Below are 27,998 nucleotides of genomic sequence, written 5' to 3'. Positions count from 1 at the left end.
GGACAGTTTTGTAGTCTTCCAAGTTCTGACAAACCCAACAAAGTCCCCTTTTTTCAGTGCGAGGGAAGAAAGGGAGGAGAGAAAACTGACAACCCATCACGTGGAGTGAAGCAGCTCAACTCTCTCTCTCTCTCTCTCCCCCATGCTCACTTGTTCTTCTGTTTAAACCCCCATTGGAGGTAAAATTTTCCCTACCCAGATCTGCCTCTGCAAAAACAAAGGTGAGTTCTCGGCTTGTTTACTTCATGTTTTTCTCTGTAATTTTCTTCTGGGTTTCTGTTTCTTCTATCAAAGTTGAAGACTTTACACGTTTACTTGGATTTCTATGTTCGTTTCGATTCTGGGTTGTCATTATTGGCTTGTTATGGTTGTTTTATGCTTTTATTTGGTTGCGATCAGTTTTTTTTTTTTTTTTTTTGTTTTTCATGTTTGTTTCTCCTGTGATACAACTTTTGTGTGTACTTGTTCATGTTCATATCAATGCAGTCTCGGATGATCTCCTATCAGCACCCTTTTCTCCTTTGGTGTGTGTAAATAACCGAGGAAAATAAAATTTCTCTTTATCTACCTCTTTCCTTCCTTACATATTTCTTGTTGGGTGTTTTTTTTCTCTTTGTACTTAAAAATATTAGATTGTAGTGTCTGAGTATTTATAGTATATTTATTTATTCTGTATGATATGGGATTTTCTTTTGGGATGGTAAAGTTCCTGTTTTATGTATTTTGTTAGGTTAGTTGAACTGTGCTATTCATGTCCCCAGAGAATAATTTTTGGGTTTTTTTTGCAATCTGTTTTTGATTCTCATTTTTTTCTTTTCAATTTGAGTAATGCTAGGGAGACTAAATTTAGAGACTGAAATTGCAAACTAAATGATGTGTTACCAATAGAAATGAGCACGTCTATCAACGCTTAAGTAATAAACCAATCATCAACTTACATGTCCTTTGGTTTCTAAAATTTAGTTTCTAAATTCAGTTTCCTTAGCATTACTCTTTCAATTTTTCAGGAAATGGGGGTCATCTCCAGAAAGCTGTTCCCAGCGTGTGAGAGTATGTGCATATGCTGCCCTGCTATGAGGTCAAGATCTAGACAACCCGTTAAGCGTTACAAAAAGCTGCTTGCCGAAATCTTTCCCAAGTCTCCTGTGAGTATAAAACTATATTAAACCCTTTGTTTTTAAGACATTGCAGACAGACATGTTGTGAACAGCAGATAGTAGTTGGTAATTTTGACTTCTTGATCATGTGCCTTGGAGTTGGTATTTGTAGAAAAAATCATACCTTCTACTTTCCCTTCCAGTTGTTTATGTAGTTTCTCATTCTTGAACATTATCCCTCCATTTTTTATTAGAACAATTGAAATTAATAAGAAAGTAGGTTTTGATGCTTGAGGAAGGGATTTTCAATTGAAATTTTTATGTTTCATTTGTCCTTTAATTATTAAGTCTGAACGGAGCTTAGATATCATCCTTATTTTCCCAACGGTTCTTTCCTTGCATATCAACAGTACATTTATGCCCATAGTACATGGTGTATGTTTGTGTGTGTGTGTGTGTGTGTGTGTGTGTATGGCAGTCTTCTCTTGTTAGGAACTCAATTAAGCCAAAATTGAGTGTTGAAAGTTTTTGTGACCAGCAAATAACAGAGCATGCTCCCCAAGGAATTGTTTGCTAGTCTATATAACTATATTAGATTGAAAATTTTATACTATGCATGCTTTTCTTATCAGTAGCTTGCATACTGAAGGTAAGTGTCCCAAAATTTTCAGGATGGCCCTCCCAATGAAAGAAAAATTGTTAAGTTATGCGAATATGCTGCCAAAAATCCTTTTCGAATCCCAAAGGTATGAAATCTTCTATCCCATTTATTTGTGTCTTGGTCAATAAAAGTGAGCTTACCGTAAATTGATTGCCTACGGCTGAGGCTATTATTAATCCATAAGTTGTTGCTTATTTTTTCAACAGATTGCCAAATATCTTGAAGATAGATGCTACAAAGAGCTTAGATTGGAGCACATCAAATTCATCAATATTGTTGTGGAGGCTTACAACAAGTTGCTTTGCCTATGTAAGGAGCAGATGTAAGTCTTAGCTGTTTCCTTTCTCTCTCTCACCATTTAATAGAAGTCTGTTAGTGATTTTTGTGGAAAAAAAGGTCTGTTTGATGATTATCTCGTGGATGGAAACTATTTTTGTGTGATTGGTTAGTTTTCAAGTCACAATTTCACTTTGTGCTCTTTTAGATTTGTGCCCATTAATGGTGTTTTATGTGCTCTCTCGCTCACTCATCCTTTTATTTTCACTCCAGTCTCTTTAAAGTTGTTAAATAGAGGGAATTCTTTTTTGCATGAAATTCTCTTCTTGTATTGAATATATTTCGTATCTTTCAGGGCATGTTTTGCAGTCAGTCTGGTGCATGTGGTCACTGAGCTCCTGGACAACTCTAAGCAAGATGCTATGCGCATACTTGGATGCCAAACCCTAACGAATTTCATCTATAGTCAGGTGATTCCGAAGTTGCACTCTCTAAATAGTTGTTTGATCTGCCTATCAATGGTGTATTGTCGTAAATCTACAGGTTGACAATGGTGTATGTATAATGGTTGATATTACCTGTGTCATTTCTTATTATGTTAATGGATGATTGGAAATTATTCAGTTTTCTGTACAAAATTAATACATATGATTAACCTATTGTTACATTTGTTGATGCAATCACTGAACAGACAGACGGCACTTACACACATACCATTGAGAGTTTGGTTCACAAAGTATGTAAGCTTGCACGTCAAAGTGGTGAAGTTCATCAAAGCTTGAGAGCATCAAGTTTGCAATGCCTTTCAGCCATGGTAGTTTTATGATTTGACTTATTGAAACTCTTAAGAACTGTTTTTCTTTTCAGTTGGAACAATCTTAATTTGATAAATTTCCACCTTGGCAGGTGCGATTCATGGCAGAATTTTCATATATTTTTGTTGATTTTGATGAGGTTAGTTTTTTTCCAGTATCATTCTTTCAAGCTATTAAAAATGTTTCAGTGATTATTGTTCTTGTACAAACTTTTTGGGGCATTTAAATGTCTAATTAGTTGTTGCACTAGTCCTTTCGAAATCAGATATCAAGCCAGTGGCACCACTCTTTCATAAATATTGAGCATTGCAAACCTTTTTCTCGTGAGTGCAGATTGTACATGTCACCTTGGATAACTATGAGCCAGATACACATAATGAAGATGATGAGAGAGGGCTGCCAAATCATAATTGGGTGGATGAAGTGGTTCGAAGTGAAAGCAGAGTTGGTGTAGTTGGCGATGACGCTAGCCCTAGCTGCAAGATCATCAGGCCACGACCAGAAAAGAAGGATCCTGCTCTTCTGACAAGGTAGGAGTTATTTGAAGTCTAAAAGGGAGGAGTTGTAGTTGTTGGTTGATACTTGGAATTGTATACAATGCTAATTGCATTTTGCTTTGATCCATTTGCCCTTTTGTAATACTTTTGGATCATTGTTTCAGAGAAGAGATTGAAACACCAAAAGTGTGGGCTCAAATTTGTATTCAGAGAATGATAGAGTTATCCAAGGAGAGCACAACAATGCGCCGAGTATTGGATCCAATGTTTGTCTACTTTGATTCTGGGCACCACTGGGTTCCTCGACAAGGGTTGGCCATGCTGGTTTTGTCTGATATGTCATACTTTATGGAGGCTTCAGGTATCTTGATATTTTTTGCAAAATTACATACGTACTCAAACCCTTTACTGTGGATGCTAATTTCTAATGTCAACATTTGGCTTCAGGGAATCAGCAGTTGATTTTAGCCTATGTGATCCGTCATCTTGACCACAAAAACATTTCGCATGATCCGCAACTCAAATCTTCTGTCATTCAAGTTGCTAGTGCTTTGGCTAGCCAGATTCGATCTGGTGCAGTGTTGGCAGAAATTGGATTTGTGTCTGACCTATGTAGGCATTTGAGGAAGAGTCTTCAAGCCACTGCTGAATCAGTTGGAGAGCAAGAATCAAACATTAACATCATGCTACAAAATTCCATCGAAGACTGCTTACTAGAAATTTCGAGAGGAGTAAGTTTTATACTTGTTGGTTTTTGTAGTCGCTGCAGTATGTGGTGCTTCTATTATTACTAAAAGCCTGCGCTGGTTATTTTAATAGATTGGCAACGTACGACCACTATTTGACATGATGGCTATAACTTTGGAGAAGCTTCCATCTGGAATTGTTGCTAGGGCTACCATTGGATCATTAATGATTGTTGCTCACATGATCTCATTAGCATTGATCTCTTCACGTACACAGCAGGTGAGGGAACTTTGAGTAGTTTGCTGCTTTTGGAGGTTTTTATGCATTCCTGCCCTCTCTTTTCCTGGATTGATCACATAATTGAAAATTGTATTAGGGAAGGCTAGCGCTGATCTTTGATTCAATGGCTTCCGGTGACATAAATTGAATTTGTACGTAAGGGAGATGTAAATTGGTAGATATGTAATTCGTACTTCTATAAAAATTGGTTCACACTTTTAAATAACATGTATTTAATTTAATTGAAGAACATGCTTCCAGTACTGTGATAAATTGGTTTTATAAGGAACAGCATCTACTAGATATGACTCATGAGTCATGGCAGGCCGTACATTATTGTTCTCTGCTATTGTCTTTAAAATACGGCATACTGAACCATTTTTCATTTTTGTCTTTGTAGGTGTTTCCCGAGTCCCTCCTTGTCCAACTTCTGAAAGTCATGGTGCATCCAGATGTTGAGGTCCGTGTTGGAGCACACCAGATATTTTCTATTCTTCTCATTCCAAGTTCTAACCGGTCCCGACATGAAGCTTCATCTCTACAATCTGGTTTTGGATACCAATCAAGAGGATGGCAGTCGAATACAGCATCTACCTTTGCTTCAATCACAGCCAGACTTGAAAAGCTGAGGAAGGAAAAAGATGGCCCCAAATCCGAAAAGCACAGGAACAATAATGCTTGTGATGATTTTAAAGATAAAGAGACTGCTGAAGAAGACTGGAAGCAGGGGCGTAACCGAAAAAATTCCCCTAATTTTTACAAAATTAGCTCTATTATTGACAGGACGGCTGGAACCATCAGCTTAATAGAGCCAGTAAGATATTAAGAAGTTTAATTATTTTATAACTGGTAACATTTGGAGAGTACTTTCGCTTGCTTGACTAAGTTGATACGTTTGGGTTTGTTGTTTTCCTCAGGATCCGTATGTTATGAAGTTTAGTGAGGATCAAATATCACACTTGCTGTCTGCTTTTTGGATACAAGCCAATCTCCCAGATAATTTGCCTTCAAATATTGAAGCTATAGCCCATTCTTTTAGTTTAGTGCTTATTTCTTCACATTTGAAGGTAAAGTTTTTTTTTTTTTTTTACATTACATTTTTTTTCTTCATTTATGTCTTGTATTATGTTTCTATTCTTCTCGCTTCACCTTTACACCTCTATTAGGGACCATGGCCATGACAGCATGGTTGAGTGTTTCTGTAGTTGCTTACATTTTTTTTTTTTAATTTGTAATTTTGCAGAATCCAACAGACAACCTTATGGTTCGTTTCATTCAACTTCTGCTGTCTCTGAGGAATATATCCCTTGATTCTAACAAAGGTATGGGCAGCAAAAAATCCTTAAACAGTCATTACTTCTGATGAAAAGGGTTAAGTTGTGATTAAACTTCTTAAATGCTTGGCAGGGACGTTGCCTCCAGCATGTCGGAGATCTATGCTTGTACTATCGATTGGCATGTTGATGTTTGCGGCTAAGATCTATCACATTCCTTTGCATAAGTCATTAATACCGTATGATGTGAGTATACCTTATCCTCATCCTGAATACTCTTGCTATTTAGAAACTATGTGCAGCAATATGATCATAGTGTGACATTTTCTAGCTTTTAAGTGAAAGGAGCGTTAGAGCATATTATAATTTTAACAAATCTCCTTAATCTTTCAGATTCAGGTTGATCCATATTTGGGCATCAGTGATGATCTTCAGATTTATGTAAAGCCTGATGCAGATGTTAGTAAATATGGATCTGTTACCGATAACCAGATGGCTTCATCATTACTATCTGATTTGCGGAACAAAATATACGAATCAGACAATATCATGATGGAAATTTTGATTCAGTTTCTATCGAAGGTTTCTGAGGTATGATGGCTAACTATGGACCACAATTTTCTTCTTTCCTTCTCTGCCATTCTCTCTCAATCACGCGCACACACATGCACGCACACATACAACCAGACGAATTCTGATTTGCTTGGTTTTCTTTTTAAAGATGAAGGCAGAAGATGTGGCGAAGCAACTTTCAGAGTCATTCACACCTGATGATGTATTCATGTTTGGCCCACAGTCAATGCTTGACTTTGACCAAAATCAAATGCCAGGCCATTCGAAGGAATCATCATTTGATGGGGTATACTCTTTAGTCTAGCTTTTCTTGCTACTGCTGGAGTGTGACGTTCCACATTGATCACAACCATGTATCATGCCAATTCAGAAAAACAACGATAACAATTATAGCATTAAAAGTATGAGCATTCTCAATGACTTCACCTCATGTTGCAGGAATTTCCGACAAATTCATCAGAGGAGGATGATGCAACAAGTGAAGCATCTGTTGCTGACCTCTCTCGTTTCATTCCCAGAATGCCTACATCCTCCTCTGTGCCGCCCCATGTTATCACCATTGGACAGCTGATGGAATCGGTAACCACGTGCACCCTATCCCACCTCCCACTGTGTCTACAAGCATCTTTGTGTACAAAAGAACACAACCACATATACAACAAGATTTGAATCATTTGACAGTTGTCAGGTTCTTGACATCTTGTATTTGTACATTTGACAAAAACTGAACAAAATTGTTTTTAGGCACTTGAGGTAGCCGGTCAAGTAGCGGGAACAGCTGTCTCTACATCACCTCTCCCCTACAACACCATGGCAAGCCAGTGCGAAGCCCTCGGCACGGGGACAAGGAAGAAACTCTCGAACTGGTTGGCCCATGAAAATTATCAGAGCAGTGTCTCGGACAGAATCTTTCCAGCATTTCCTGCAGATGGACGCACAGCACTCCAGAAGGTCGGGCGTTGTTTGATTTCCCTACTCTTTTTTTTCGCTTGTTACAGTGAATTGCATTGTGGACATGCTTATGGAAGAACTGTTGAGATACCACACGGGACAGTTTGGTTTTTCAGAATCTCTGATATTTAAATTCCTTTCCATGAAAGCAACTGTGTAACGTAGCAATGTACTTGTTTTTATGCTTTATTTGATGTTCGACGCGCATGTTAATTTTCATGCAGATAACGAGTGACATTGGACCTGCTCATGGAGCTGCATCGGCACAAGATCCCTGGTTGGCTATGAGGCTGCCTCCTGCTAGTCCATTTGACAACTTCCTCAAGGCAGCTGGGTGTTAGTATGTAGCTTGAAGAGTAATCGATGTTGTAAAGTATCAGGCAGTATCTTGGGATAATTAGCTCTAAATTCAGTCGACTCTGATCATCTGACTTGAGGGCTTCCATGCCCAATTTATCGACAGTTATGTCGAACTTTTTCTTGTAATTGAGCTAGAGTTACACAATGTAGCATGTTCTTTGTAGTTTGGAGTATGCATCTCTCTCTCTCTCTCTTCAGAAAATCCTTGCTATACAGATGCTCGCATGTAACATGTTGTATGTTACATTCATGTGATGAAATAGATAGAAAAAGAGAATTTATGTGACGAGAATGATAAACAAAAAAGAGATACAACACCGATACGTGCATACACATTCACATCTAATCAAACCATATCTATAATCATAAAACAGCCGAAAACAGCTCGTAAATGCTTTAAATATTTAATCCTCTCTGAGGGAAAAGCCTATGGAAATCAGCAACTGAAATGCACCACTGACTCTGATGCATAGGTTAATCAGTCATGTCAAGCCTTGCTTTCCTTTCGCCGAAAAAAAAAAAAAAAAAAACCATATAAAACCGCTTATTCTTTCGATTGCCACCCTAATTATTTTCTTTCTTGAAAAATGATTTTCGCACACTTATTTGTTCTTAATTTCTTTTGTTAGTTTTGAAGGTAAATTAATGGGTCAATCATGCTTTGAAAAGAGTCGTGAGAAACTGGTCAAGGTAGGAAAAATACTTCTACGATATGATTCCAATAGCGAAAGAATAGAAATCGAAAGATAAGAATGACGACACTGGAACAACGAAGCATCTGTTGTTGGCAACCAAAAGAATACTATTCCCTATATGTGTGAACCCCTCACATGAATTTTAGGTACAATATGATTGATGGACTATGCTTGACACACCATCATATCTATTTACCTCTTTATGATATCTCCTTTTTCATTGCAAACACTTAGATGCCGTATCTTGCAAGGGAAAGTCACAAAGCCTACCTATTTTGGGTGCCCAAAAAAGCAACGAGAGCTATGTTTATAAAAAATCAGTGAATAAAAATTGTGTATCTTTCTATGTGATTGATTGTGTAGCTGTAATTGCAGCCAGCTGTTGTTGGTTGTTTGATTTTTTTTAAGTAAAGAAAAATTAAGCGAGATTAGTCATTGATTCTTTGCTTGTTATTGTGGAAAGTACTCGGAAAGTGTTACAATTACTAACCTAATTCCGGCTGCCTTTCTCTTCATGTCTGTACTCTTTCATGGTACATCTGAATTCAATATCACGTGGCCACAAGTGGTCTCTACTTCTAATAGCTCAAACCCTACTGTAGCTGGCTTGTTAAATAAGAACTCATGTGAAACGAGTACGCTTTCATGTTAGTGTCTCAAATTTATTTCGGCTTTTGTTTTCGTGTTTCAAATGTATTTCGCTTTTTATTAATTACTTTAGTGTCCTAAATTTATCGCGTACGTGATCATCAATAAATTAAGCACATCTTATCAGTGTCAACATGATAAATTTGAGACACCAAAATAATGGTGTTTTCGTTGGAAATGGATTGTCTGCCCTCCCATATCCCATACCCTTTCCATTCCCTTCTATTTCTGTAGTCATAGTTAAGCCACGTCAACATTTTATATTGATTTTTTTTTATAAAAATAATAAGATAAAAAGCAATGAAAATATAAAATGTTGAAGTGAGTTAACTGTGACTACAAAAATATAAGGAGATAAGAAGAGTATGTGATGAGAAGGACAGACAATCCATCTCTGTTTTGGTTTTATGTAAGTCTCTCTGTTGGGTGGCTTTGCTTGTCAGCCTTTCTATATCATCAGCAGAATGCTATGTGAGAGCATATAATTACAACCAAAAACGTGGGGACTCCTTGCATTTTTTGCTTCCAGCCAGCATGCATTAGTTTCATCAGCACCTGGCTTTTAGAATCTATCAATTGACGACAGCATGCTTAAACTCTTATTTTGTGTTGACCCTTAATTTATTGTCATAATTAACCTTGCCACAAAATTACTAATATATATTTCCCCTTCGACAAGGACTGCAATTTTGTAGAATTAAATGAAAAAGAAGGTTGTTACATAGTACTACAATCTAATGTTATTTTTCTTTACTTTTATGTGAGAGGTTAATTCTCGCCAAAGATGAATTTGAACCATATTATTATTAGCTCATTATGAGGCTAAGCCCATCCCCCTCATCCCTTAGTAAAGATAATATCGTTTATTAAAAAAAATGAAAAAGAAGGCTAAATTATGGCGGTGGAAGACTATTTTTCTAGGCAAATATCAATAACTTATCACCTGGTCATTGAAAGGGATAGCCAATTTGTAGACGACACTTTACTTTAGTGACAAAAGTATTCATGTTTATGCAGTGTGGTTTGAGTTCAACTCCACTGATTCCTCTCTACCCTAACAATTAACAATTTAACCCATTAATACTACATTTTGTTAAAAAATAAATGAATAGCCAATTTGGTGGAGTCAACGATTTGCCTAAGTAATCTTTTCATGCAACATTGCAAAATAAGAAAGAAAAATAGAAGTTGAAAGTGCAAGGTGTTAGCATTCCTTGTTAAGGATTATATAAAGAAAGTCCACTATTTTCCCTCCAAAATGGCCCTAGTTTAATAATTTTCTTTTCATTTAAAGAGATGACTAAAGAAGATGTTATAACAATAAATTGAAGTAAACTAAGGGGAAATGCAGTCATTTGCTCGGAAGCACCATAATATATTTGGTCACTCCTTTACTATTTTTTGGCATATCTTGTATTTACCATAATAACATTAGAGGACAATCCTTGATGCTTAAGAGAAGACAATGTTGTTCAGTAATCAATTAGAAAAATCATGTGAGACACAAAAAAAAAAAAAAAACCAGGATCCTTTCTTTTACACTTTTCCTAGCTCCGTATATTTTGGTGTTCAAAAGGTTGCATTATCAACCAAATATAATGATAATCGGATATGAGATAGTCCGACAGCAATAAGGAGGCAGAAAAGAGTGTTAAGCGCACTTCCTTTTTTGTTTAATCATTCACTACGGTTTGGTGATATTCCTCTTCATTTGAAAGTGAGAGGTTTTAGGTTCGAATCTCATGAATGGCGAATTTGATACCAAATTAGACTGCCCATTGTGTAGCTTAGTCGAATTTTTCCTCTCTTTAATGTAAAAATATCTATGTACTCAAAAAAAAAAAAAACACCTTTTTAGTGTGGCAATGACCTTTTCCTTTCTTATTAGTTATGCAATGTAATTAACATAATAGGGTAGAGAACAATATGCGAAGCATTTACGAAGAATTATATGTATATAGGTGTATAATACTTGTAGAATTATAACTAAAAAATGTGCAAAAATTATGTGTATTAAATGTCAAAAGTATGTTCGTACGTGTATAGTACGTCAAAGGTTTTTTTTTTAAACGTTAATTTTAAGAAATCATTGATAAGTGTACTACAAATGAAAATATTTAAAAGAAAAATGTATGTACATGTATAATACTTGTATTACACTTAAATTTATTAACCAAATTATGCAATTTTAAGGGATACAATTAAACATGAGATAGGTCAAGAAAACAATACGATTTTCCATTACTTTCAACTGAATTATGTCCAGTAAATTAGACTTATTAAACAGGTCTTTCTGTTGCTTCCACAGGCACAAATAGTCGGCCTTTACCCTTGTCTCTCCTTCTGGCTTCAATGTGATATGAGAAATATTTATGTACATAGTTAAAACTTTAGCGCGCACTTGTCAACCAAAAAACAAAACAAAAGAGAGTTAGGTTGAAATGTACAAGAAATGCCAAGGAGTAATAAAAGTGACAAATAAAAACAAGTCGTTTGACCAAATACAAGATAGCCATCAAGTTGTAGGGCATTTCAGGTGGAATATATATTGGCCGGGCCCTGAAGTGGGTAGGTAGCCTGGACGAGATTACAACATTAATTTTTTTCTTTTTCCTCCTGTGTTGTGTGTGCATTGAACCATAATATTACATGTGTTATACGTATAATACTCGTTTCATATTTTACTAACTATGCTCAAATTAAAATGTTTGATTTCTTGATATTTGATTATATGTATTTTCTCACAACTTGTGGTGTAGTTTTCTAAATTTTACGAGTTATTTTTGGTGGTTTATTCCAGGGTATCATACTTCTTTGCATGCGAAGATTCAAGTTGTCATCTTTGATGTAGAATTTATTCATACATGTGGTTGACAAAATTTGTGACTTAAAAGTGACTCTTTTAGGGTGATCTTTTGCTTCACTTCTTGCTCTTTTTCTCCTACTTGGCCCTTCTGGATTCGTTGGAAATATTTTTTTTCCCAATTGCAGCATATTGTTTTCCATTACTTTCACATGTTTCGAGAAGAGAATGTGGCTATTGACAAATTAGCCAATTTAGAGTTACTCTTGTGTTCACTTGTTTGACATAATATCTCCTCTTTTTTCATTCGTAGTTTTTTAGCATTCTTGCCTACAAGTTTGTCTTCCTTCATGGTGTCTTTATTGTTTTGTAGATTTTTTTAAGGCACTTTTCAAGTTTTATTTTAGAGGGTCCAATAGTATGTTCCCCTCTTCTTGTATTATTATTTTTTTGGTAATTCTCTCTCAGTTAAGATTTCTTTAAGAAAACACATCATATACTCTCCCTTCTCTTGGAACAATAAAATAAATATACAAAATAAATATACAAAATAAAACCCGCCTTAGATTTTGCATTGAGGTAAATGGCTCACTTTCTCATTTTAAAAGAGTAACTTCTGGTCTTCTACTGTTAATAAGAGAGTAGAAAAACAGGGGAAAAAATTTGTTAAAAGATAACACAATCATTTATGGTGTTTTTGGGTCAATAGTCAATCACTTTGAGGGTAAAAACTAGGGAGGTGGATTATCTGCCTTTTTATTTTCATATTCTTCTTATGCATTTCTATTTGTATAGTAACGGTTAAGGCATATCAACATTTTATATTTCTATTACTTTTTATTTTATTATTTTTATAAAAAATTTAATATAAAATATTGATGTGGCTCAACCATAACCACACATTACAGAAGGACATGAGAAAAGTATGAAAATAAAAGGGCAGACAATCCACTTCCAAAAACTAGAAAATGTCTATTATGCTACAGACTTCCAAGAATGTACACGTAAAGGAACTTATGGATCTCATAGAAAAGTAGTGGGATGCTTATTTTTCCAAATTGTAATTTAATTACCGAAGAAATATTACATATGTTTCAAACTGTGATTTGTAAATAAGTACAACTCATGTAAATATTGTTTGCATCTTGCACATACCTCATGTGTGAGAGAAAGCATGACAACATGCATGCATGCATGCATGCAGCAAATTCACTTATTCATGTCATTTGAGACCAATCAAATTTATACCTGGATTTAAATGCAACAGCAGGTTGATCCTCTAATTTTCTGTTTCTTGTTACGACACTACCAACCAGGTCTTTGACGGTGAATTTTTACGTGAATTTAAATGCAACAGCAGGGTAATCATCTAATTATCTGGTTCTTGTTCCCACACTTTCCAACCACGTTTGTGGCGGTGAAAAGAACAGGAAAATGGGGTGAGTCGTAATAAAGTACAAGCCTACAAGGAGAGTAAAGCCTTTGATGAAGGCACAGACTGGACCTACCAACCATTGACGTGTCAGTTTCTGAACCAATAGGGTTTTGAAACGTATCAAGAATGTCATGTCACAGTTTAAGGCAATTCCAAAGTTCCATGCACTGAGGAAGATGACTGGTGGACCTCTATATATACGGGCTCTAAAAGCCTACACGGTTTCATCCTATTATCCTCTGTGTAATAGCAGTCTCACTCTCAATACCTCTCCTCTCTCTCTCTCTCTCTCTCTCTCACACACGCACAAACAACAGTTCCTTGATGTTCCTTCTCCACTTTCTCTCTGTCTTCTATTTTTCTCAGGTTTTTCTCGGAAAAGAAAGTAAAGTCTGGTCAATTTCCATGTGAAAACTCCCCCACAAGAAGACAAAAACAAAAAAGAAAGAAAAGAAAAACCTTGGTTCCTAGTACCGGTCTCTCTTTCTCTCGCTCACACTTGCACTCTCACTCACAAGTATCGCTACATTATTGTTGCTTAGTTTTTAGCTCTTTTTTCTTTGAGAAAAATATACGTATGGAGGATTTTCACAGGATGAACGCAGGTGTGATATCTGCAGGCTCAGATGATCATGTGAATGTTCATCAGCAAGTTGAAAATATGGCTAGTAGTACTAGCAGCGCCAATTGTGGTGGGTTTCATGGCAGTGGTCATGTGGTGGATGATCATAACATGCTGTTATTTGCGACGGAGGGTTTGGGATCCGATCATATGTCTGATCTGATAAAGTCCCAGATAGCCAGTCATCCTCGTTTCCCTGATTTAGTAGCTGCATACCTTGAATGCCAAAAGGTTAAATTATAATGCACAAGTGCATGAATATTCTTTTATCCTTACTGAATTTTGCAAACATTAATGATTTCTTGTGTTATTCTCTGGTTATTTAGTACTTACTGTACCTTGAAAAAAAAGAAGAAGATGTAACTGGAAGTAACAGAGGCTACAAAATCCTGGCATTATTTGTTGAATATTTTAGTTACATTCAGGGTTTCAAGCTTTTAACCTAGCCTACTCCTACCATCAATCTACACGCACCCTCACCACTGGGCAGTATGCAGGGTTTTAATTATACTGATTGGTTATTTTGAGTTTTTCGTAAAATAATTTTTTTATTTTTATAGGTTGGAGCACCAGCGGAGATGAAAAATCTGCTTGAAGAAATTGAAAGGGCAAGCCACCCCATGAGCACTTGCAGTGAGATAGGAGCTGATCCAGAACTTGACGAGTTCATGGTATACAGTTTTATCCACTTTGAAGCTTCTACACCATATTAATTAGTTATTCAAGTTACTTATTTCTTTTGTGGCATTTTGAACTCGTAAAATTCTGTTTGATTGCTGAGAAAAGAAAGGAAAATGTACAGAAAAACTAGGACTTAAATAATGTTACATCTATTTCTTTTCGTTCTTTGTTTTGCAAGGAATCATATATTGAGGTTCTCCATAGATACAAGGAGGAGCTATCTAAGCCATTCGATGAAGCAACCACATTCTTGACCAACATTCAAACTCAACTTAGCAACCTCTGTAAAGGGACATTCTCAAAAACCTGGGAATATCACTCTGGTATAAATAAATCTCTTCCGCTGTATATACATTTTCCTTTTTTAATTTAGTTATGTTGGAGGTTTTGAACGGGGGTAGATTGTCCGTCCTTCTATTTTCATACTCTTCCCAGCCTGTATGGTTTAAACTATGTTAATATTTTATAGAAATAATAAAATAAAAAGTAATAAGAATATAAAATTTTAACGTGGATTAACGGGACCATACAAACAAAAAGGTATAGGAGATTATGGAAATGGAAGGATAGACAGTCCACCTCCGTTTTGAGCCCTGAACCTACTCGTACTCATCACCCTAACCACTGTCACCACTTGGCTAATCTCAGTGGCTTATATATACATTTTCCTTTCCTTTTCATCCAGTCTAGGTTTTGGTTTCTTTTTTCTTCTTCCAATTGTACGAAGAAGAAGATACGTACGTACAGGCATATACATCTGTTTATTCATCAGTCCAAAGGGGGTTGTATGCGTACGAGATTGTACCTGGCTTTCATTTAATTGATTTTTGTTTTATATATGGACAAATCATGACATTTGGGATGAGAATAACATGATGGTGTTTTTTATGCTCCCTCATAACTCCATTGATATATCACTTGTTTCACTAAGCCTTCTACAACTGTTTGGAAGTTATTTTAGGAGGACCAGAATCACTTATGGAGAGAAATATGTGAGCGGTGTTTCTCTATAAAACCACTTAAGGTGAATGGACCATATAAAGGTTTTGAAGAGAGGATTATTTTCTTCAGTTAGAAAAAACAAACTGCCTTCATTTTACATAAAAACCCTCATTTCTATACGTAAGTAAGTTGTCCTAATAATAGTAGGGATCCTAATAGGAAGATATTGTGAATGAAATCTAGATTTTAAGTTTTTGTATTTTATTTAATTCGAGTGATATTCTAATTAATCTAATATAAACTATGGAGAGAGCTTTGAACTTGAACTTGGATGAAGGGTAGGAACACCCTACGATAGTCAACTTAGTTCGATCGCAAGTTTGGTCTATCGGGTAGAAGAAAATGGGGATAGGTTAAATGATCTATAATCTCTGGTCGGCTAAAAGTAATTAAAATTAATCTACCTGTTTTGGCCTGACTATTGAATTAAAAGTAATTAGCACTTTAGAAAGATCATCATACACAAGGAGTGCAAGATGATTTTTTGGAGTGTGAATATAACATCTCCAATCAATAATCCTTTTCCAAAACCCCAAGTTATGTTTTCCTTTCTTTATTCATGGTACATTCAGTTGAGATATTAGTGGTCGTTTCTAAAGTTTGAGTAGCTGGGATGCTAGGGGACAGTGAGACTTGCATGTAAATTGCAATATTATATGCTTAACATAGGATTGCGGCCTAATTTTTAGTAATGCAGATGAAGGGGTCGGCAGTTCGGAGGAGGAACTTAGCTGTGGGGAGGTGGAAGCAGCAGAGGGTCAAGACACTGGTGGTGCTCGTTCTAGTGGTGATCGGGAACTGAAAGATATGCTGCTGAATAAGTACAGTGGCTACCTTAGCAGCTTGAGGAAGGAGTTCTTAAAGAAAAGAAAGAAAGGGAAACTACCAAAGGATGCCAGGAGTACCCTATCGGACTGGTGGATTACTCACTATAGGTGGCCATATCCTACGGTAATTTCATTACAATGTCTTTTCTGGTTTAAAATTAAAGTTAATGGAAAACAAAGATGGACTATAACGTGTAATTCATCCATATATAGCGTAAAGGCTTATTTCAAATGCAAGTTCAACCACCCCCCCCCCCCCACCCCCCCCCCCCCCCCCCCCCCCCCAAAAAAAAAAAAATCTGTGTGTTTAGGATTAGTTCAGAATTTGACGATGGTAAACATGTATACATAGGAAGAGGAGAAACTCCAGCTGTCTGAGATGACTGGATTGGACCAAAAGCAGATTAACAACTGGTTCATAAACCAGAGGAAGAGGCATTGGAAACCATCTGAGGACATGAGGTTTGCTCTCAATGAAGGTGTCGGCGGGAGCATCGGAGGACCTATGATGTTTGACACTGGTGTTTGAACTGGAAATATTCACGATGATATGTGATATCATTGTATCAAGTATTTGGTTGATTCTAATATTCGACCTAAATGTAGTAATGTTAAGACTTGTAGTAATGTTAAGACTTAAATGTTGTACATTCTGTATCTGTGATATATCCTTTGAGCTGAGCCCATCCTTTTCTTTTGATGGTCTCCTGGACCCTTTTATTGGTTTTGTGTAGATGGTCTCCTTTGGGCTGAGCCTATCCTTTTCTTTTGAGCTCAATCAGTGCACTCTTTCTATCAGATAGGGATGACAATAGTATGGTTTGGGGATGAAATTGTTATATCCATCCTTACAATTACGAAAATTAACTATATTTATAACCATAAACTAACCATTGGAGATTATCCGCAACTATACCCACCGGATAACGGATTTCCTATCGGTTAACGGTTATATTCATCAAAATAAAAAAACTATATTCATCCAATTGACGCATAATAATTTAGTATATACTAATTTCATCATTAAATAGCTCCAATAATAAAAAACATAACAATGAATGAATTTTGCAAAGTATAAAAACAAGAGTATTGAATAAAACATTGATGATGTTGGTTGTTGATATCTCCCATAAGCATGATGTTTGGTGCATAATGAATATAGTATAGAGTTTAGCAAATACTATTATATTATATACTAAATATTTATGCGGTGAATAATGAATATAGTAATAATGGTAGAGGTTTACTCAAATATATAAAAAAAATATATATATATATAATATTTTATATAATAATAAAAATTTATATTATATATGAAATATATTATATATTATTTGGTTCGGATTCTACGACGGATATGAATTGTGAACCTCTATAACCATACCTAAAACCATAACCGAATAAAGTTCATAGTTTTTTTCCCATATCCATAATATACCTGAATTTTCATACCAAAATCCACTCCATTCGGACAATTATCCATGGTTATTGGGTTTAACGGCTACCAGAAATATTGTTATATATATATATATATATATCCTTCCTTTGTGAGAGGAGGCCAAATAGTTGTTGGACGTGGCAAAAATAGTTGGTCTTGGAACTCTTGCTTAAGGTGGAATTGGATTTCAATCGAGTATTATTGTCCTATGAATAGGCTATTCACATATCTATTTTTGTCTCTCACACATCCTTGTTAATTTTATGTCATTGATATTCTTCAATTCATTCAATCCGATGGCTGAAAATTGAGAAGGGTGTATGAGAAGTAAAAATGAATGTGTAGATAGTACTACCCTTTATCCTATATCTTTCATTTTGCTAACTATAGTTAAACCTTTATAAATTAATAGCCTTGGAACTGAAGAAAAATTTATTAATTTAACGAAAATTAAATAATCGATAATTTATTAATTTATCGATTAATTAGTAACTTAATAATCTATTAAGGTATTCTTTATTTTCTTAAATATTGTACATTGTATTTAATTTCTTATTTTACGAACTAACAAATCAATGTATTTATTTAATTAAGTAAAATTTATAAATTTATTTATTTTTTTCTAAAAATAGATTGTACATTGTTCAACCAAGTAAAATTCTTAATTGGACCAAATCAGAAATTAAGTACGTAGAGTACTCACTTGAGTGCCCAAGTGTTATCCTACTGGTTATGGTAACTCAGAGTCTAGTCATGTGTGAATTAACTTTATTCATGATTTTACATCTTGATTTGTGGAGAAGAACTTACATATACTTTTTTTATTCTAATATGGCATGAGTTTTAATCTTTACATGATAATAAGTGACAGGTTAAGAGCACTATCATCTTTACGTGTCACGCCCCTTCGACCCAGGTCACTCTTTTTAGCGACTCTAGGTCTGTGGCATGACATTACGTTTTTGTTTTATGTAATTCATTCTCTATTTGTAGGGTGAAAAACTCATATTTTCTTTGATAAGTCAGAAAAATGCAACTAAGTGAAAGAATCTCGAATTAGAAGAGGTTCTCTCATGCAACTATTATATAATCTCAGTAGCGTCAATATCTAATAAATATTTGTCACACGTGTTTAAAAATACACTATTTGTCGAACAAACAATTGTCACATAATAAACTAGTGACATAAAAAATCTCTTAAATCGGCTATAGGTAGAGAAACTCTTGTGTGTATATCGATATAGTTGGTCAATTGATGCAAGGGAATGGCAATTTCTTTTGGTGATAAGAATGGTCAACTCACTCAAGGTGGTGTCCCTGATAAAAATATTGTAGACTATAGCCAATAAATTTACATGAATATTAAATTTTGTTATCTTTTAGGTAATGTTATATATGCACGGAATTGGATTCATCGGGATCCATTTTGTGGGGATCTTAGGGATCCTTAAATTTTAGATATTTATCGTGTATCGTGTGGTCAGAAATCGTTTGATTTTTTTTTTATTTAAAGTTAAACACAAATAGTATCTGACGAAAACTGACAATACGATATACGATGAACGACTAAGATGTGGGGATCCTAGAATCCCCACAAAACGAATCCGAAGAGGATCCCTTTCCTATATGCACATCCCAAAAAAGTCCAAAACGCACAATGCAAACTACATTAGTATGTAGGTGATTTTAAGTCTTCATCACCCAAAATGATTTAGTGCTATACTTGGAAAAAATATTCAAGTCTACAAATAAATAAATAAAAGAGTGGCTCATCCTGATGTAAGCCGTGATGAAATTGTGTTCATTTGTTCAGAATTGAATGTAAACACATACAAAAATTCAATATAAATTTGTAGAAATTAGAATTAATTTCTTATACATTAATACTCTCGATGCCCATAGATTTTCTCATACAACTTATAAACTTTGTTGTGCTTTGCTCCCATAGTCCCATACCTCCTCTCCTTGTTACCCCATGTCGACACTATGAGAAAGAGATTCATATTGCAGATCTACATATGACAACACTCACCGCTCCAAAAGCGCCCTTATTTTAAGTGCACTATGCAGGACAACATTCCCTTTATGTCGACACTCTACACTATATATATATATATATCCATATGCATATACATGAGCTTACAGTTTACAAACCCTAGCCCCAGTCGAATTTTTCCTCTTTAACTTTCTTATGCACTTAACTGAAATCTTGTTTTTAAATTAAAAAAAAAACTAAAATCTTGTTAGTAAATGTAATATTGATAGAGTAAGTTAGATCGATGTATCCAGAATAATGAATCATATATTTTTAAGAGTTTCATACGACTGGTATTATATGTGTACTAATTCTAAATTAAAGGGACGGAGATTCAAACTTGAGTGCATAAGGAAAAGCATGGGCAACAAGCCCAAATCTAAACAATAAATATAGTTTTAGGAAACTTCCGAATTCTCCATTCCATATATTTCGGATCAATTATACTTTGCTAGCTTTCTAGCTAATTAAAATAACTGGACAATGAATGTGGTAAAAAAATTCACGTACAAGAACTCGAAAGCCTGAAAGTCTCTACTCTGTACCTTCCCCTTAATATTTTGTAATTAAGGATCTGTGCAGCTTTCTCTCTTCTAATGTTGACATTATTTTATCTCCCGCTAATTGGATAATTAATTTATTAATCTTTAGCGTTGTATGAAATTCATGCATCTCTAGTCACAGGACCTTGTAATTTGTTGCAGATGGAAATCTATATACAGCTAAACAACCTTATTCTAGTCACTAGATTTTGTAATTTACTGCACATATATAGCTAGAAAAATACTTGGTATAAGTTAAAGAGACGTGATAACAGATATATAACCTTAGTCAGTTAGTCATAGCACAATGCAAAGATATCCAAAGAGAGCCGATAAATTATAGGCATTCACTAGGGCAGATGTTAAATTATTGGAGCTTCAAGAGGCAGACATCTTTGGCTTTTCAGATTAGATGTGATGGGAAAGCAACAAGAATCGATAGGGGAGAATAACCACGATTGGTGAAACTCTTTGAACAAATCACAGTTAGACAAAAACCACGCAAATCAGTTGTTGTTTCCTAACCGACTTGCTATCAGATGACCTACTGCAACAGCCTTTTTTGTCCAAAAAAGCACAAAACACATTAAATATTTCACCCGAGGATCAATCAATATTGCAAATTTCATCTAATGAAATGACATGAGTTTTGTAATATTTCTGTAATTAAGGTTCTGCAGCTTTCTCTCTTTTATCTCCTTCTAATTAGATAATTAATTAATTAATTTTTAGAATTGGATGAACTTAATTCATGCATCTCTAATATCTGGATCTTGTAATTTATATTGCAGATGGAAATCTATATACAGCTACTAAAATACTTGGCATAAGTTAAGAGACTTGATAACAGATATATAACCTTGGCCAGTTAGTCATAGCACAATGCAAAGATATACAATGAGGGCTGATAAATTATACGCATTCACTGGGGAAAATGTTAAATTAATGGAGCTTCAAGAGCCAGACGCATCTTTGGCTTTTCAGATGAGATGTGATGGGAAAGCAACAAGGATCGATAGAGGAGCACAAGCACGAACGGGGAAACTCTTCGAACAAATCAAAGTTAGACAAAAGCCACCCAAATCAATTGTTGCTTTCCTAAACGACTTGCGATCAGATAACCTAGCAACCTACTGTGACAGCCTTTTTAATATGTCAAAAAAGCAAAAAACACTAAATATTTCAACTGAGGATCAATCAATATTGCAAATTTCATCTAATGAAATTACTGCAGAACCCAACAAAATTCTGGTCTCTCTCAATCTTTTCTTTTCTTCTCTGAGGTATCCCCTCCACTCAAACTGTGATGAAAACCCTACATGCTTATCCACATTGTACATAAAAGGAAATTTATCAAGTGGGGTTAGCCTAGTGATGAGGGTGAGAGTAAGCTAGGTCGAGGGTTCGGAAACATCCAATGTACCAAAAAAAGAGAGAAATTTATTTGGAACCATACAATATCGAACCTCTTCTTCTTAACCTAAACCCAATTGGATGGGGTACAGAAGTCAGAGTAAACATTAATGGGCAAGCTAGTGTCTCATATATCAATGGTTGGCAATTAACTTTGGAATAATATGAGTTACAACCTTCTCAGCCCTAATTGAATTTGGAATATTGTGAATAAGTTGGAGATTCCTGTACTTGCTAATTGATCTTGTAATTGACTCGCATTAGCCCTAATTTTTTGTTAACAAAAACCCTAATTGAATTCCACACACCTTTTTACTCCTGGTACACACCTTTTGGATAAAAGAACGAAGAAACAGAGTGTGCTGAAATATTTTTTTTCCTTTCGTTCCACTATTAACAATCTGAATAGGAATTTTCTCATTTTCATAAGTGTAAAATGAAACAACAAACATTATGTATCCAAAAATAAGGATCCAATTTCCATGTGATCTTATTAAAATTTAAGATTCCATAGTACATATTTGATATGTCACAATAATAAGTAGCTAGATAAACAGGTCAGATATGCATTAAACACATAACCAACTAAATGGATTTTATTTCCATGCATATGAGCAACATAGATGAAAGCATGAAGAAAGATCATCCAAGGATGTTTTAAGAAAGCTGCTCCTCAAAGGCCAACTCCTCAATCATGTTGCCATGTTTATGGAGGGGATTGAAGGCTTCAAGCTCACAACACTTGCTGGGAAGTATAATGGCACCAGCATTAAGACCCTGAGAATCAATTGGTGATGAGTGCTGAACAGGCAATGCATACTTACGCGCAATGACAATTGAGTTAATGACTTCATCGGTGGGATGAAACACAGAGAGAACCTCAAACCCTCTAAGATCATCACAAGGATCAATCACTGGATACAGAAAAGCCCTCGCACCGTGTGCACTCCTTAGCATCAAAGTTGCTCCTGGAGCCATGTATTTTGCCAAGTGATCGATAATTTTCAGCTTCTCCATCTTGTCCATGCCTACAAGAGCAGCCAAAAACACAATTTCATAGTCTTTCAAAGCAGTTGTGACATCCATTATATCTGTGGTGTGGAAAACCATTCTTTTCGATAGGTCAGGATCGGAAGACACCAAGCCAAGAGCCTTGGAGTTGGCCGAAGCATCGATGTCATAGTTGTCGAAAGAGGTTTTGGTGAGGTGATATGAGGCCAAGACAATTGAGGTAAGGGGAAGAGGGCCAGAACCCACAAAGGCAATTTTTCTAGGCACACGAGTGAAGTGTTGGCTCAGGATGTTGAACTCAAGTTTGCTAAGCTTGAGGTAATTGGAATAGTAAGGGAAAATGTCGAGATGGTCGAGAGGGTGTTCATATGAGCCTAGGATTGTCGAGAAGTGATTCTCCAAAAGTCCTTCTGCCTCTCCACAGAGCCTTATAAGGTTGGACCTTATTTCTTGCACCCCTTGGCATAACTTGGAAACATCGATTGGACTTGGTGGTATGCATGTGAGAACGAGTTGGGTGAAGAGCATGTCGACATCTTGGGAGGGTTTGAGGCTCTCAAGGCTTGAGATTTTCTCATACAATTCGCAAACTCTTTGTACCAAAGCATCTCCCTGGCAACCCATGTCGACACTATGAGGATATGGTGAACAAATACTATTGGGAAATAAGATTGAAAATTCGAAGTTTCAAACACTCTTGAGAAAAATCTCCACGGCTTACTTGGTGACATCCTCCAGGGAGTCGTTATTTATGGGCACTTGTGGGGTCCATGTTGTGAGGGGTTGCGAGTTGATTATTGATTTATAATGCATTGTGATTGTAGGTCCATCGCACCTAGATTGCCACCTCAATTTTTTTTTATTGGTGTAACAATTAGTACTCATGAGTTCTGTAAAATTTCTAGAATAATATTAAGAAAATCAAATTTTAAATAATTTAATATTTAACATTTAATTAATAATCTAATTATCAACAATAATATTATTTGATAATAAAAATTTTATTTCCCTGGTATTATCCAAATTTTACAAAAATGCTAGAATTTTCTTGTATATTGTTTTTCTTATGGATGCATATATATATATATATATATATATATATATATATTTGTAGTACATAGTCTTGTTGAGGAAGAAAATAACATTCATATTCTATTTGAAAGAGAAAATACACCTGAAAAGGAAAATAATAACAATAATTACAATAATTACAATAATTACAATGCTATTTTTTATTACAACTCACGCCAACAAATATTTATATTATATATGTTAAGTTGTCAAAGTGTGAAGTTAATAAATGTTATCTAAGGCGAACAGTATGTGCACACCTTAGATAATTAAAAACATGCATGCCGTAACAATGAATGTAATTACGGTGATAATAGTTTAGAAATATGCTAAAATTGCTCTTACAATGTATTTTTTTCTTTATTTAAGGTGTGAAAATGCACGCAGTAAGTGATGAGAACTATTTTAAGGCATGGCCTTTTACATATTGCCTGGTGTGCATTGTAAACAACTTCTACGACATGCATTGCGCACCATAAAACCTATGTTTTGGTGTAGTGACCTTCAACTTTCTAATGTGGCACCATTAGGTTTTGAAATTGTATCAATTTATGCTTATCAATTGTATGACCGTGTATAGGCTAATGTGAAGTATATATATACTCAATATGGAACTTGTCTTAAGTCGTTACTTTGTGCCTTAAAACGATAACCAATTGCATAGTTTGGTCCAAACTCTATTAGTGACAGTGTGGCTTGTCTGACAACTTGGAAATAAGTCTCACATATAGCATGTCATCGATTGAGTGGAATATTAGACATTCAAAGAGATGAATGTATAAATTGATATAATTTTAATAACTTCATGATGTTATATGAGAAAATTTAAACTCCATTTAAAAGCTACCTCAAACTTGAGGAGTATAAAATGTAGTTTATCCTAGTTTTCATTACAATATGATTCAAGGGTGAGATTAACCTTCAACGCTTTACCAATCAGAGTCAATGGTGCTTCCTAGTTTTTAAACCTGAAACTTGGCTTTTCTCGGGATTGGACATGGCCATGATCCCAAGGCATACAGCTAAGTTTCGGAGTTACAAATTTTGATATGCTGGTAGGGTAGTGTTTTTTATACATTTCTTTTTAATTTTTACATATCGATATTTTTAGTTTATTCGATTTGACAGTTAAAAATTAAGAGATGTGTGATAGATAAAAATGTGTGTGAATAGGTAAAGTAGCAAGCCATCCCTACCAACGGTTCTGGTTAGTTCAGCAGGGAAAAGTAGTTATATGTGATGTAGAGCGATGGGAGAAAATGATGCCATCTCTTTTTTTCTTACATTGAATGCACAAAATGGGACCTAAATATAAATAAATAAAAAAAGGGAGACAGGAGTCCTCAAAACTCTTTTTATGGTAGACACTCATGATCAAAAGCTAGTGACAACTGATAAGATCATACATTTAACAATAGTACTTACTCTTAATTACCATTGGAGTTTGTAAATAAAAATTTAGACTATATTAGATTTTCGAAGTAGAACAATCTAAAACGCGAAATGTATATCCTCATCAAAGACACAGAGTCCTACACATTATATATGTATGATAGCTCAATGCTCGTCTCTTATTAAATTAAGAGAAAAAAGTAACACCTGGACAAATAGACATGAAAACACTTAAAAAACCTAATTAGATGTTCGATGTTACATGATCAATATCATAATGAGAAACAATTCCTTAACCTAAATAAGGCCTAGCTTAGATCCCCATGAACTCCAAGATGAGGTAAGTTGGATAAAGATTCTCCTATTTATACTTTCACACAATACTGATTTATATAAATAGTAAATTTAACATTTTCTTGAGTATTGGCCTCATGAGTTACCATCAGCATCTTTCAGTTCACACTATAGCAATTGGCTTGACATTTTGTTGTGAACCCCACTTGCCTTATCCTAACTATAAACAATGTCATAGGCAGGTCCACATAATGTAATTGTCCAGATTAAAAATAAATAAATATATAACTTTGGTTGAGTTTTGAAGTTTCTTCACCCAAATTCTTCATTCAATATCAAAATGATGATAGCTGCTACTTGTTTTGGGAATGATTTTTGTGTATCATTCACACTTTTGTTTATATATGTCCCGTAATTCTTCTTCGGTTATTTAATTCAAAGATAAAAAATGAATATGAATGTGCGTCGATTACTTCTTTTTGTTTATATATACTTTTATTGAAATTATATTCTTCCATATATTTTAGAAACAATTTCAAGTTAGTTTGGGCAAACTTAAGGATTCGGTTATGCAGTTTCTCAATCTCTAAACACTCAAAATCGGTCCCGATTTACATCATCAGATATTCTGATGCCGTAGATTGCAAAAATTAGATATTCAAATGTGTTACAAACTTACAACAGTGAGTTAATATTTTGTATTTGAAGACAAAACCTATGCTGCTGTTTCAACACATATCGTGTGGGGCCTTTATGTATCTACAATGTTGTCATATACTCTGAGTTCTTACTTCTTAGACGTTGTCAATGTGCCTCGTAGCTTCCACTATGCTTATTCTGTTTTCTCTGGCTGAAGATTAAGTTGGCTTTACAGGAACTGGATGGCCACTATAATTCCAATCAGTAAAAGTCCCTTTCCTAATTCGAATTCAACTTCGTACGATATTGTTATATTAATATTATTTATTCCTTTTTTTTTCAGCTTTAATTTTCTCTTTTCACTTTCAATGGTTTAGATACGATATACAATTGAATCCGGATGCTCTCCTCTTCCATTTTCTCCTTTCCCTCCAGTCCTTTCCTGTTTGAACACTTACAATTAAATCCGGATGCTCTCCTCTCTCACCTTCTTTATCCGGACTTAGGACCGGCAACGTAAAATAAACTTACACACAGAGAGTTAAATTATTCCTTGTATAAAAAAGAAAATTTTTAGTTGCCTTAATCTTAATTTTTGAAATCGAATCCACTGAGGGAGGTAACAAAGCATGGATGTAGACCACTGATAGTGTTATTTGGGTTTTGATAATGTTTTTATGTCCCTTTTGGTCGGAAGAAAAAGGGATGAAGCATGCAATGTAGGGATAGAAATAAAGTCTATCATGCAATGTAGGGATAGAAATAAAGTCTACTTGTTTGTGCCAATTTGGCCACTTTCACTCCCAACGATAGCTGCAACGCGACTACTCGACACTGAAATTGGGATTTCATTTCAGAAATAGTGGGTTCAACTTTGAAAACTTATATATTTTTCATTTCATATATATAAAATCATATAAAATATTACACGGGGGATCTCATTTTGGTAAACCACATTGTACCACCACCCGGGAGATCACATCCGGGTAAACCACGTTGTACTACCACCATGATAAAGGTATGACCACCAATAGAAATAGGTCAAACCTCTACTGGAGATATGTTTTATTGTCGTGAAGTAGGGCTGGAAAAGCAGTTTTAGATTGGTTAAATTTGATTATAATACTTACATGTGTTAAATACAATTACAATCTCGACGGTTAAATTGTGATTGTATTAAATACATACTTACATGTATTAGCTACATATATTCAAATGAGTTATATTCTGACTGTCAGATAATGATTATATTAAATAAATGTAAGTATTGCAACTAATTCTATAAATTTCAATGGAATAGTGTTTTAGGAGTTTCCAGTGTCTATTTCAATCCAAGATATCTTTATGGAAAGAAAATGACGAGACGAGTCAAACTCGTTATTTTTCCACGATCTAAGATGGATTTGGGGAGTTTGAGGATGTTTAGCGAGTAAAAAACATATTTAATTATTTTGGTACGTTCATGTTTAATTTTCTTTTGCTATGATTGTTTCGTGGAACTTTTTAAATATTTTTAGGGTTGTATATTAGTAATCTTTCGTTCTATTATCCATCAAAAGTTTCTCTCAGTACTTCAGTATTCTAGAACTTTATCCAACAGTAACGTTCGTGATTTCTTTACTTATAACTCACTGTGTGTCATATATGGTTTTTCAAAATTTGAATGTGGTTAACTTGATTAAATTAACTTTTGTTCTTTTTAATCCGGTCCACATAACTTCCAAAATTCCCTCTTAGATGGTAACATTTTTGTGGGCATTTGGTGAAAACCTTTGGCAATGATTTTCAAATGTGCTAAGTTGATGTCATGGATTAATTCTGACATATATGATTTGTGTGTTTGGATATTATATTGTAAGTCTTTGTTTAGTAGTATCTTCAATTGCTTATGTTAATTTTCTTCGTTTTTTCAAGAGAGATGCTATTCACACTCCTAATTTATTATTCTGCCATCATAAGTTGTGTGTATCAACTGCTTTC

The 27,998-nt window shown here is 34.9% G+C and overlaps 3 protein-coding genes across 4 annotated transcripts; 2 read left to right on the top strand and 1 right to left on the bottom strand.

Moving 5' to 3' along the window:
* The first annotated feature begins 13 nt into the window (after nucleotides 1–13).
* Nucleotides 14–7,661, top strand: LOC137745057 (protein SEMI-ROLLED LEAF 2-like). 2 transcript variants are annotated; one of them, XM_068484924.1, is made up of 21 exons: nucleotides 14–221; nucleotides 836–914; nucleotides 1,008–1,145; nucleotides 1,769–1,843; nucleotides 1,965–2,080; nucleotides 2,390–2,504; nucleotides 2,726–2,848; nucleotides 2,941–2,988; nucleotides 3,183–3,379; nucleotides 3,511–3,707; nucleotides 3,794–4,077; nucleotides 4,166–4,312; nucleotides 4,713–5,126; nucleotides 5,230–5,379; nucleotides 5,556–5,634; nucleotides 5,720–5,832; nucleotides 5,980–6,177; nucleotides 6,308–6,445; nucleotides 6,598–6,738; nucleotides 6,904–7,110; nucleotides 7,335–7,661. In XM_068484924.1, the coding sequence occupies exons 3-21, from the start codon at nucleotides 1,011–1,013 to the stop codon at nucleotides 7,449–7,451; spliced, it is 2,994 nt and encodes a 997-aa protein (XP_068341025.1). In that variant the 5' UTR covers nucleotides 14–221; nucleotides 836–914; nucleotides 1,008–1,010; the 3' UTR covers nucleotides 7,452–7,661. The 2 variants fall into 2 exon arrangements, with proteins under 2 accessions (XP_068341025.1, XP_068341023.1); XM_068484922.1 differs by lacking the exon at nucleotides 836–914 and having other exon boundaries at nucleotides 15–221.
* Nucleotides 7,662–13,336: 5,675 nt separating this feature from the next.
* On the top strand, nucleotides 13,337–17,007 carry LOC137746032 (homeobox protein knotted-1-like 1). The gene is made up of 5 exons (XM_068486079.1): nucleotides 13,337–13,904; nucleotides 14,234–14,344; nucleotides 14,533–14,677; nucleotides 16,054–16,307; nucleotides 16,536–17,007. Exons 1-5 carry the CDS (start codon nucleotides 13,629–13,631, stop codon nucleotides 16,710–16,712), a joined length of 963 nt encoding a protein of 320 aa, XP_068342180.1. The 5' UTR covers nucleotides 13,337–13,628; the 3' UTR covers nucleotides 16,713–17,007.
* A 5,183-nt stretch (nucleotides 17,008–22,190) lies between these two features.
* On the bottom strand, nucleotides 22,191–23,325 carry LOC137746238 (nicotianamine synthase-like). Its single transcript, XM_068486312.1, has one exon. It carries the CDS (start codon nucleotides 23,244–23,246, stop codon nucleotides 22,269–22,271), a length of 978 nt encoding a protein of 325 aa, XP_068342413.1. The 5' UTR covers nucleotides 23,247–23,325; the 3' UTR covers nucleotides 22,191–22,268.
* Between the last annotated feature and the right edge of the window lie 4,673 nt (nucleotides 23,326–27,998).

Source organism: Pyrus communis, chromosome 9 (genome assembly GCF_963583255.1).
Source record: "Pyrus communis chromosome 9, drPyrComm1.1, whole genome shotgun sequence".
Taxonomy (NCBI): domain Eukaryota; kingdom Viridiplantae; phylum Streptophyta; class Magnoliopsida; order Rosales; family Rosaceae; genus Pyrus; species Pyrus communis.
The sequence above is the reverse complement of the archived record's forward strand: the minus strand, read 5'-3'. Positions and strand labels throughout refer to the sequence as shown.